This window comes from Microtus pennsylvanicus, chromosome 6 (genome assembly GCF_037038515.1).
Source record: "Microtus pennsylvanicus isolate mMicPen1 chromosome 6, mMicPen1.hap1, whole genome shotgun sequence".
Taxonomy (NCBI): domain Eukaryota; kingdom Metazoa; phylum Chordata; class Mammalia; order Rodentia; family Cricetidae; genus Microtus; species Microtus pennsylvanicus.
The window spans coordinates 126,566,899-126,579,080 of record NC_134584.1 but is presented as its reverse complement, the minus strand read 5'-3'; the positions used below and the strand labels follow the sequence as shown (position 1 = coordinate 126,579,080).

Below are 12,182 nucleotides of genomic sequence, written 5' to 3'. Positions count from 1 at the left end.
AATAAAATAAGTTAAAAATATAAACTGTAAAATAGTAATTATTGAATACACTAATCAATAATATGTATCTTTATAATTCCTAAGTTCTTCATCTTCTAAATGAGTACTTTATTATTCAAAAAAATTTGAATAAATGTTTAAACATATATCCCCTTTAATGATTCATAGAAAAATCTACTCATACTAAACTATGACTCTCAGATTGGCTTAAAATATTTAGTAATTTGGGGAAAATACAAAATTAGGCACATCTGTTTTAGTCTAAAAATGTGTCTTTAAAATAATAAGCTATTAAATATACTTATTGGCTATGCTACCTGGCAGACAATAGACAGAATGGATTTCAAAGATTTTGGGATAAGGATAGCTCTACTCTATGAGTTATTAAAAAATCCAAACAATATTTTTAAAGTGAATCATATCTATAAATATATACATATTTAAAACTCATTTTTAAAAGAAAATTGCATTATAAAAAGAAATAAGTGAGAGAAAATATACTTTCAAAACCCCCCTGTATTTTCCGAAATAAGTTTGTGAGAGCAGTTGTTTTGGGTTTTCTCCTTCCTATCCTCCGATGTCACTTTCACAGCTCCTTGATGGGCAGAGTGCCACAGGCTTGCATTCTCTGCCACTGGAGGGGCTAAGAAAGGATTTCAGCTCGAGGCCAACCTGTTCTATAGCAGAACCCAGTCTAAAAAGACCTTGTTTTCTCATTGAGTCCAATATCACATGGTATAAAAGCCCACATAGGGGCCAGAAAGCGAAAATGGCTATAAGGACCCCTGTTGCTCTGAACACTCTAGACCTCAGAGAGGCACCTCAAGGACCTGGGGATGTTCTGAGGATCACGGATCACACGAGCCAGGACACTCACAGGTCTCCATGCCTTCGTCGTCATCATCCACAACGGGTTTATCGTAGGACTTGTCAATGGCAGCTCGGAAGCTCTCATTGCAGCCCCGTCCTCGGATGATCCGCGGCCGGGGGCGGTGGAAGGGGATGTTCCCGTTCAGGGTCACCTCGGCTACAGCAGTCTGCAGGCTCTCTAGGGAGCTGGATTTCTTCAGACCCAAGGATGGTCCTACATCTCTACTGGGGGAGCCTTGGAGGGTCAGAACAATACAGGGTTAGTGAGCGCGAAGCGACAATCTCAGATCCAAGAATCTATGCACTGTGACACCTGTGGGGATAAAGTGAGGGGCTAAGTGGTAAGTTCTAGAATGTGGGTGGAAATATATAAAATATAAACAGCAGTAGTTAATTTCAAAAACATTACATTTTTACATCCATTTCCATTTGGAAAAATTCTAATTTATTAATTTTGATCAGAACAGATGAAGTCATTATCAAACCATTGTGCAGTGTAACACATCTATACACGAAAACAACAAGAATGATGAATAATTGCATTTAAAATGCAGAGGCAGTGAGGAGGCTGCAGGAGAATCATCTCTGCAACCTAACTGCAGCACCTTGCTGTAGTGCAAAGTTATGGTCAGCAGAAGGTGGGCCTTAATGTCACAGGCTTCATCTGCTCTTTGCCATGTGAACATGAACGCAGCAGTCCAGGGCCATCAGCACACTTAGCTAGCACCGTGCAGAAAGGTGGCTCTGGGAACAGAATGTTCTAGACAAAGTGCAGTACAGATATAAAGACACCTCCTATGTGGGCTTCTCTCCTTGAAAGACAGAAGTGTTCACACACCAGGGATTTACAGTTTTTGCTTTTATTTCTGGAAGACCCAAGGCAAAAAAGATTGAGATACCAAGCGCGCCCGGCTTGGCAGGCATTCTGAACCATTTTATTTAAACAAGGAAGACAGTCCCATCCATCACTGTCTGACCTGGCACACTGGGGTGGACGTCAGCAGATTCTAAAGGCTGACACCTCCACCTGGGTGGGCCAGGTGACAGGGCTGGTCCCTCACTCATCTTCCTAAACAGACAGATGGAAAAAAGAGAAGAGACGATGGAGAGACTAAACAGCCTATCTCCACATGGGGTCACCCACACATATGTTGATCAATAATTAGGGAGCAGCTTCCCCCTGTTACTACCTGGAAGACGAATGGCTGAGATGAGAGCCCAGCACAGCTCAGAGTGGGAAGACACAAGGAAAACTAACTGGAAGTGTCAAAATAAGAATTATCTTCTAATGCTTCATTTATATTACATATTTTACCTAATTTTCACCACAGGGTACCAGTACTTGGGAAGGGCAGAGGTGCTCACAATACAGGCAGAGAAAATGGCACAAATTTAACCAGTGGGAAAAAAATTATTATATAAGCTATCAGTCTCAGGAGCAAATAATGGTGTATTTGCTTTCTCAGGGGCAGGTTTGTGTATATTCGATCACTTATTTCGTAACTAAAGCACACTCTTAATATTTTTTACAAGGAGCTCCATGTCACTCTGACTCCTCACAGCGAGTGGCTGACACTTCCCATGTGATTCATGAAGTCGATGCCATAGGAAGGAAAATGAACAGTGTTCTAAACCAAAAGGGACGATGTCAAGGAGTCAGATGCAGTGGGAGCCACGTCCCCCTTGGCGTCCCCTCTAGAAACAGCAGCAGCAAGAACTTCACTGCTGAATGAATCATGCCTGCGAGAGTTCAAACTTCCCTATCTGCATTAGGGCCACGTGAAACATGAATTAGGCAAAGGATCGCCAATGATATGAGTATCTCTGAATGTATGTGTGTATACGTACATCTATACGTGTGTGTGTGTGTGTGTGTGTGTGTGTGTGTGTGTGTGTGCGTGCACCCAGCTGCGATTTCACACTTCCTGCAGGGACTGTCATCGAAACCCATATTCTACACATGCAAGTATACAATAACCTTTCCTTCTAGTGGAGTCAGCTGCAACTTTAAAGTACTCAAAGTAACAAAAACTGACAGCGAATTCAAGAAATGGTCTGAGGACCTTCAGCATATAAAGTAACTCTGCAAAGAAGACAAGGAAGGGTGCAGAGCAGTTGCATCAGCAAGAAAACTCCACAAGTGTGCCAGTGTTTCTCAACACACAAAATTAACAGCCTACATAGTTTAGAATCCTCCTTCCCTAAATTATAACACTGTGGATAACATTTTATCTTAATGCTGGTAAATTGCAGTGTACTCATGCATGGATGAAATCGGAACAGTAAAAAGGTCTACAAAAAGTTAATCTATAGCATGATCAGCAAAGGTACCCAGACATGGCTGGAACACGGCTTTGCCTACTTATTTACATATGATCTGTGACGACTTTCATAACACCACTGTGAAATCACACAGCTGCCAGAGACCCCATGGCCTCTGAGCCCAGATTGCTTATTATCTGTTCTTAACAGAAAGAACTCACTGCCCCTGTAACATAGATCTCATCCATCAGAGCAAGAGACTCTAACAAAGGCTTTAAGTGATATACTGAGAATGCTGGATTGGAGATGGAACTCCAGGTCAGCTGCTTGCTAGGAAGCACAAGGCTTGGTTGGCTCTCAGGTCCCACTACAACAGGCCATAAGCTCAGCATTTCCTATGACAAAAACTGAGACGGGGTCTTCAAAATAAGACATGGGCAAAAGACAACGCACGACCAGTACGGACTGCAGTGTTTTCTCATTTAGAATCAGTATTTTAAAGATTTCACTTTTAAATCTTTACAGGCATTTTTACCTCTAAGAAATCTGAAAGATTTCATGCTCTCATTATTATCTTTGAAAAAAGGTATAGGCACTGCAAAAACATAAAATACAAGACTCCTACATCCCTAAGCCAAGGAAATCATATGTAGACGATCTTTCCTAGAGCAGCATTGTTTGTTCACTGCCTTCCACACGCAGGGCGATCACTCTGCCACCGCACTGCACCACAGCCCTAGACCTGAGGTCTGTTCTTTTTTTTTAACTTTTATTTTTAACAGAGTATTATTGTGCAGCCCTAGATGACCCAGAACTCAGAACTCAATAGCCAGGACCAAGGAAATCCACCTGTCTCTGCCTCTTGAGGGCTGAGATCAAAGGCGTACACCACGGGGCTTCTGACTGCTATCTGCTTACAAATGTCCCTCATGGGGGGAAAAGGTGATAATGAAGGTATCATCTGCAAGGGGCAAAAAGGAGAAAGAATTCTGTTTTCATAACAAGTGGCTTACAATGAGACAGGAACCTAGACCAAAATGTCAGCATGCCTTGTCCAAAGCTCTGGGCTAACCTGTCCAAGAATCTAGGCAGCCCTGAAATGAGGAAAAAGAAGCAAGGCAACGGAAAACTCCGTTCCCTGGCTAACACTGGGCAGGGAGAAGGCAGTCTACGGAATGTATCAATGGAGATTAAAACCCCCCAAACCAAGGGCATCCTGGTGACCATATAAAGTTCCTCTTCAAACTTTCCATTTTATTTATATGCATAGGACAGAATGTATCCTCAAAACCAGAAAATGCCCTTCTCCTGTAAGACCTAACACATGGCCTACAAACACACAGGCTTGAAGAGAATCGCCATCGTGAAAGTTATATAACGTTTTCAGTTAAAATCTGTAAGTTAATTTTTACTCACAGTAGCTTTGGCTGTTTCAGTTACAGATAACGGACAGCATTCAGTGTCCCGCTGTGGAGGTGTGCAGCTCTGCCTGGCGGAACACCCAGCACCGAGGACTAGGGAGTCTAACTGCCAACTGCCACTGTACACATGCAGACGACTGAGACTCGCCCTACACTTCCGCTTCAGAATTTCAACGAATTTTATGCTTTACCAGAAAAATAGCTACTTAGTAAGATCCGAGGCTATAGTTAATTGCCCCGAACACGACCAACTTATAATTTATTGAATGCAATATTATAATCTATCGTTTACTTCTTCATAGAATACGGTAACACCAAGTACATCCACAGTAATCTTTATGCATCTATGTCGAACACACAGGCTGAGACTAATTACTACAGCAGGTTAAAAAGGCAAATTAAAGCTAATACGTGCTAAGTGATATAATTACATTATCCTGGATCTAGAATAATTAAAACAAGATTCCAGAATACACTAATAAATCATGCATGCTCAACTGCACACAGCACACTGCCTAATTACACAGACAGACTCCACTGATTGTTTCCATGTAGTAGTATGAAAAAATAAGATACAGTATACTGCTAACCTAGTCTATGCAGCCCATTATTCCTATGAGATGATTAAGCAGTAAAATTTAGAACAGATTCCAAAAGCTAATGAAGCCATATGTATCATATAGTTCAAACTAATGTCAGAGCTGACAATGAGCTAATTCCCGCATCTGAAAAAGACACAGGAGACAGCAGACGAAAATCAAGAGTATCAGCAGCAAGGGCAAACTCTGTCATTTAGAGAAAAGAGTTCACATAGGCCAGGGATTCTCAGCCTTCCTGATGCTGCAAGCCTTTAATACAGTTACCATGCTGCAGTGACCTCCAGCCACAAAATTATTCCACTACTGCTTCGGAACTGTAACCATGCTACCGCTATGCATTGCAAGGCAAGTATGTGACATGCAGCAGGATATCTATCTGATACACAAACCCTGCGAGAGGGTCGTTCAGCCCCTAAAGGGGTAGTGTCCCGCAGGCTTAGAACTGCTAATATAGGTGATGTTTTTTTTCAAATAAAAAAATCACTGCGTGGATCACTGACAGGAACTAAGACATCACACAATGACTAAAGATCTTATGAGTCCAAATAAGAAATGGTTTTCTTAGGATTTTGATTTACTATTGAAAAAAATATTATCACCACAAAAACATTCCTATGCGAGTAAGATTAAAAAAAAAATCCAAGGTTGTTTTTAACACGGCAAAGGTAGTTCATTCCATTCCATCTGTTACACAATTTGCTGATAAATTTCTCATAACAGAAAAAAAATGTATTTTCTCCTGCCATTCGATTTCCCATAACGAAAGCGTCTGAGTGAGACTGGAATACCGGGGCTTCCATGCCGCCTCACTGGCGGCTCTATAATCACAATAAGCTCCTTGAACCGGGGTTTCTATGGCAACAGTCTAACTGTCCATTCTTACCTGCTCTCTGGTCATCCACTGTATTGAGTTTAGTCTCGTCAGCTACTGTTAAAAGGTAAATGTATAATGGTTAGCCCAGTTAGTCCCCGAGGCCCGACATGCTGCAACCCTCCCCCGGTCTTGACCGTTAGAGCACAACTCTTAGGCAATATTCCATGCAAAAACAAATAAATGAATGAAACAACAAGCAAACGTTCATAATCAAAAATTAAAAGGATAAAAATAAGCAGTCTCTTCATGCAGTATGCCAGTCATCTCGTTTCACGGTCACGTGTTATTTGTATGTTAGTGTGACATCATTAGCCAAGGCAGTGCACTGTCTAAATTTACATATTTACATATCTCTGACACATTAATGCTTTTAGTCTTGGAGTTCAAACAGCCACCAGAAAACAGCATAAGTTATGATTGACTAACAAAGATTTAAAAAATCATTTAGTTTATACCTGTATTAATTGAATTACTTTTGGGGGTTGATTTAAAGAGAGAGACTACCTGATTGGTGCCTGGCTGAACAACTATGGCTATTTTCCTCCTCTCGTTTGCTCCCAGATTTGTTCTAGAATATATTCTCAAGTTATTAATCTGATTCCAGGCCATAATTGTTAAAGCACAAGAAGGTCTATCAATTAGCACTTCAAGAAGAGCAATCAAGAAGGGCATTGGCAACGAAGCCCTAGACATGGATTGAGATAATGGGTTCTCTCCAAAATGTTCTCTGCTTAAAAATCTCTCCAAATGTAATCTCTAAGGAAACTGCTGCTCAAATGGACGGAGTAGTAAATAAAACATCTCATTTTGAAATGAAGCAACAAGGATACAGCATGGGTTTGCTTCTCCTCTCATCTACAAACACACGTCAACATACGGCTGATCACGACAACACGCTACTGTGAGGAGCATGGGCATCTCAAACGTAACGTAGACTAATTTTTGACAAATTGCCACATGTTAAATTTATTTATTTTTTTCTACTGCTCAAAATAAGCAGACATGTGTTGGGGACCTTCAGTTTCATCCCGCAGCACCCACGCCTTATTTAGATAAAGATTCATGGAGATTGTACTCACTACCTAAATCCATGCTTTTTGATTTTCGTGTTTTAACGAAATCCAATTGAGTGGCATCTGAAAATTGCTTTGTGCGTTTTTCTGACATACTCTGGCGTCCAAATCCTTCTCGTTGAAAGGCAAGAACCGGATCAACATCTGGACTCAAAGAGCTGGGTGAAGAGAAAGAAAAACACGAAAGTGCTTACTAAAGAGCGGAGACATGAGCTTTAGGAAAGATCGCACGTCCTTTAGTACACGGATAAATGCAATTTACTTAAAGATTGAAATAACACAGTATACCTCACTTTTACAAGAGCACTAAATGGAAGTAAGAGAAAAAATAAATATTGATTTGACCTTAAAGCAACTCTGTGGGTTTAGACTTTCTTTTCTATTTCCTTTTGCCTGGCTCTTCATTGCACTTGATAATATATCATTATTTCTCTTATTGTTTAAAATGAGTCTGCTATTTGTCAGACACTGGAAACGCTGAATATTTGACAAGACTTGCCTTGCACTGCAACATGTAACCATATAAATCGCAATTTAGCAATTTCAAACAAGATGTGTTCTGACGGAAACTAACAGAGAGACCCATAACTGGACAAGGTGCAGACACGGAGAAATTCTGGAACATTCCATATGGAATGAGACGTCTTCGTCAAACCACTCCCCTCAGGGAGCTATGCAGAAAAAGAGCCAGAAAGACGGTAAGAACTGGATGGGATGGAGGACTCTAACTAAACAGCATCTTCCACATTCAACAGGGCTGATGGACAGATGAGCTCACAGACACAATGGCAGTAAGCAAAGGATTGAGCCATAGAGGGTCCCAGAACTGGGAGGGGGAAGCAGTCATGAGCTCCCAGGCTGAACCAAGAAGCTATCTGTAATTGACACCCAAAGGGAAATGTAGTTTCCTCCAATAGAGTCTCATTGGGTATATTAACCACATTTGAGGATGGGCCCCTTGCCCAGCAGTATTTGACCAACGCAATGGCATTTTTGTAGATATTTTTTGGTCTCATATTGTTTTGTTCGAGAAATCTGGTCTTATCTTGATTGAGTCTTTTGTTCATACATTACTATTTTCGATTTTGTGTTTTTTTATTGTGTGTCTGCATGCATTTCTTGTATTTTTCTTTTTTCCTTTAGGCTGTTTATTTTATGTGTTTGCCTATTTGTTTTTTTAAAGAGAGGAAAAGGGCATGGAGTTGGGTGGGTGAAGAGATGGAAGGATCTGGAAGAAGCTGTGGGAAACTATGAACAGAAAATATTGCATGAAAAAAATTTTTTAAAAGGATGTGTTCTGACCATGTTGTGCGCGCACGTGTGTGTGTGTGTGTGTGTGTGTGTTTGTGAGTGTTAAATTGTATTTTAGAAAAAAAAACAAAGTAGCGAGGGTACTTTCATGAGTATGTAGTCTCTCTGAAATCACCAATCAGCTAAAAGACCCCAACTTAGTAAATTTCCAACAAGACCTCTTCTGGTGAAGGTTCTGTGCCAGCTAGACCCAGTTCACGCTCACACAGAAGGTGTGTTCTCTGCACGTTCTTCAGAAACATCCCTCTAATGTACAGAACAGACACTGGAGGTACACAGCCAAGAGGGGACAAACAGCCCTGACAAAGACAGCAGAGGCATGGCTGTATTTAGATGGCATTTGGTTCTGGTGGCGCCAACAGGGTGGCTCCAGAGAAGAGGAGGTGTGGCCAGCAGGTGACCAGGGGAAGTCCATAAAGTCCACGTGGGATCGTTCTCCCCTATACAATCAGTGACCGCTCTAACAGGTACCTGAGTAGGATGCCCTTTTGTATAAGTGTTGCTTTTATTGGATAATGAACAAAGCCAATGTTTTGGCCAATGGCTCAGCAGAGTAAAGCCAGGTGGGGAAATCCAAACAGAGATAGAGAGAGTGGGCGGGGTCAGAGAGACACCACCTAGCTGGCGAAGGAGAAAGATGCTACCAGTAAGCCACAACCTCGTGGTGATACACAGATTAGTAGAAAAATGTTAATTTAAAATATAAGAGCTAGCTAGAATTATGTCTGAGCCATCGGTCAAACAGTGTTTTCATTAATATAGTTTCTGTGTAATTATTCCAGTCTGGGTGGCAGGGAAAAGACCAAGCAGTCTCCATTTACAAGTACTACTAAAGGCTCCTACAGAGTTCCAACTATGGAAGTGGATTTTCTCCACGTTCAACACATTAAATAAACAAACACAACAGTTCTCCTTTGCAGGATACAGTCAACAAAGCCTCCCTAGCCAGGTAGAAGACTGTCTGTGTTGGTTTGGATATGAAATGTCCCCATAGGTACAGGTATTTGAACACTGTTGGCGGTGATATTCTGGGGATGTTATGGAATCTTGAACTGGAGGAGGGTGTCACTGAGGGGGCTTAGGAGGTGGAACCTTGCTTAAGGACATCAGTGAGGGGGTTGCTTAGGAAGGGAAGCCTTGCTGGAGCGAGTATGCCATAGGAAGGGAGGGGTTGAAGAGTCTGTAACTCCCACCCCCCTTTTAGTATGTGGTTGGTTGAAGATGTGATCTCTCAGCTTCCTGCTACGGCAGCCTGCTGCCATGCCTCTTCTGCAATCATGGACCTATGCCCCTGGAACTGAAGGCCAAAATAAACATCTTCTCAAATGCCGCTTTTGGTCATGGTGTTTGATTACAGCAAGAAACACCATCTAATATACCCCTCCCCTCGGCTAACTGACATGCCACATTGGGGCTGGGAGGGGGCTGCTTCTCCCGAGGCAGCTGAATTTACCAGACCTCCATGTTTTCCTGCCGACAAGCTACAATGGGTCTGCACTGTATTATGTGAAACAACACATAGGTAGATGGGTGTGATCTGGTTTGATAGAGCAAAATTTTAACTGCAATTCACCAAATGACATGATGTCAGGTGGTTCTTCAAGTGCTGAGCCAAAGGTGAAGGGAGGATTCCAGGACACCCTACGGCTGGAAGGAGAGCATGGCCTGCTCTGAGCCCTCTGCCTTCATGGGCTGCACAGAACAGCTGGCTCACTCATCTCACGCAGTTAAGGAGACAACTCAAGAACATAAGGTTAAAAGCCCTTTGCATACTGCCAACCATAAGCTATTATTACCGCTCAGGGAAGACAAGCTACTCAGATTACCCTAGTGATACCGATGCTGAGGTCTTTAACAGACACATAAAACAATGGACACCCTCCCTGCTCTTTGACGGTGGGATGCACACGTGAAGCACAGCGGGGGGCAGGGTCAGAATGTAGAGCGTCCACGTAAAGGCCAGAGAAGAAGGAACCTATGACAGACACTGAGTCTGTCCTGCGTTCTGCCTCCCCTCCATCTCAGAGGTCTCACCTCAGCCAAGGGCCAGGAACACAGTGGGAAAACTAAACCCCAGAGACCTGCAAAGGGCAAGGCTAGAGTTTCTAGCTTTATTTTATTACTCTCCTTTAAGGATTTATTCTTATTTATGAACTGTGTGTACAAGTTTGGAGGTAGCACACCTGTGAGTTGGGGTGCCCCCAGAGTCCAGAAGAAGACGCTGGACCCCCTAAAGCTGGAGTTGCAGTGGCTGTGAGCAGTGGTTTGTCTGACGTGGATGCTGGGAACTGAACTCAGGTCCTTGGGAAACGCAGCAGATTCCAGCCTCCGGCTCCTATTTTTACACTGCTGGCCTGGATCTCAGTGCATGCCACCATTTTGCTAGCACTGCAGACTCAAACTTTTCATTGTAGATATAGGGTCACAGTTCTGCAAAACTTCTGACCGTCAAAATTTCCAAAAGGTAGTATCCTACCTATCCAGGAATCTGATGTGTCAACTTAAACACTAGGATCAGCCTTTGACAAAGATGCACAATAATTAGCCAGGAGTCGTGGTGATTATTTTAACCCCAGCACTCAGAAGGGAAAGGCAGGGGGTAGAGTCAGCCTGGTCTACATATGACTTGTAGGCCAAAGAGGCCTACAGTAATATCTTCTCTCAAAAATAAGTTCAAAAACAGGCAAACTAACAACATGTTATCCATAAGATAACCATGACTCAATTTAGTAGCACCAAACACATTTGTCTCTCTCTGCAAATGGATTTTGTAGTTGCTTAGGAAAAGGAAAGGAAAGGAAAGGAAAGGAAAGGAAAGGAAAGGAAAGGAAAGGAAAGGAAAGGAAAGGAAAGGAAAGGAAAGGAAAGGAAAGGAAAGGAAAGGAAAGGAAATTGTGGGGTAACATGTGGAACACTTTCAAAGCTGCAATTAGGCATTAAATTTGTAGGCACAATGAATTTGAAATCTAGATATTTATTTACGCATGTGTGTGTGATGGGCTTGCATCTGGTCAGCTGTGCGGGTGCACATGTATGCGTTTGCTGGACAGAGGCCCGCATGTGGGTGTCTTCCACGGTGCTCTCTACTTTATTTCCTGAAGCAGTCTCTTGCTGAGCCCAGAGCTAAAGATGTTGCTAGTCTAAACTAGCTAGCTTGTTCCTAGGAACCCCTAGTTTCCATCTCCAGGGTGCTAAATCTGCCCAGCAGTTATGTGGGTGCAGGGGATCCAAACTCAGGCTGTCCTGCTTGTGGGGCAAGCCCTTTATCTGCAGAGCCATTTCATCAGCTCTATTACTTAGTTTATTTCTGAGAGAGTCCTGTTTTTACCCATGTTGGTTTTAAACGCTTGCCTTCCTTCCTCAATCTCCTGTGCACTGTGATTACAGATGTACATTGCCTGCGCCCTACTGAAGCACAGCTTTAACAGAAAATCCTAGTGGAGGATCTTTAAAGTGATTTAAATTCTTTCTGCCAGCATTGCTTAAAACCTCTCCTTAGCAAACTTTCACACTCACTTTGTATCCTTCCAAATATTGCAATTATCAAAATTAGAATTTGCTGTTATATTTTCTCCTTCGTTAAAATAACATGGCTAACGGCCGCTGCATTGATTACTGGGTTGAGAAAAGTACATTCTATTAGTTAACAAATTAGAAGTATAGCCATTTGACACACTTAGCCTTTCAGAACTGTGCAGCCAACTATAAATGTACACATTTAAAATGTCAAATGAGCTTGCAAATTCATAAGAGACTTAAAATAACTAAGTAT

At 42.2% G+C, this 12,182-nt stretch overlaps 1 protein-coding gene across 19 annotated transcripts in view; it reads right to left on the bottom strand.

The window, feature by feature from the left end:
- Pard3 (par-3 family cell polarity regulator) overlaps window positions 1–12,182 on the bottom strand; it is a 509,597-nt gene that overhangs the window by 166,870 nt on the left and 330,545 nt on the right. For 9 of the 19 annotated variants that reach the window (XM_075977730.1, XM_075977731.1, XM_075977728.1 and 6 more), the window contains 3 exons: window positions 7,106–7,257; window positions 6,036–6,080; window positions 878–1,105 (listed from right to left, as the gene is read on the bottom strand). In XM_075977730.1, the coding sequence (XP_075833845.1) occupies window positions 878–1,105; window positions 6,036–6,080; window positions 7,106–7,257 (425 nt within the window). The remainder of the gene's footprint in view (window positions 1–877; window positions 1,106–6,035; window positions 6,081–7,105; window positions 7,258–12,182) is intronic. The other 10 variants (XM_075977732.1, XM_075977724.1, XM_075977736.1 and 7 more) reach the window with 4 other exon arrangements.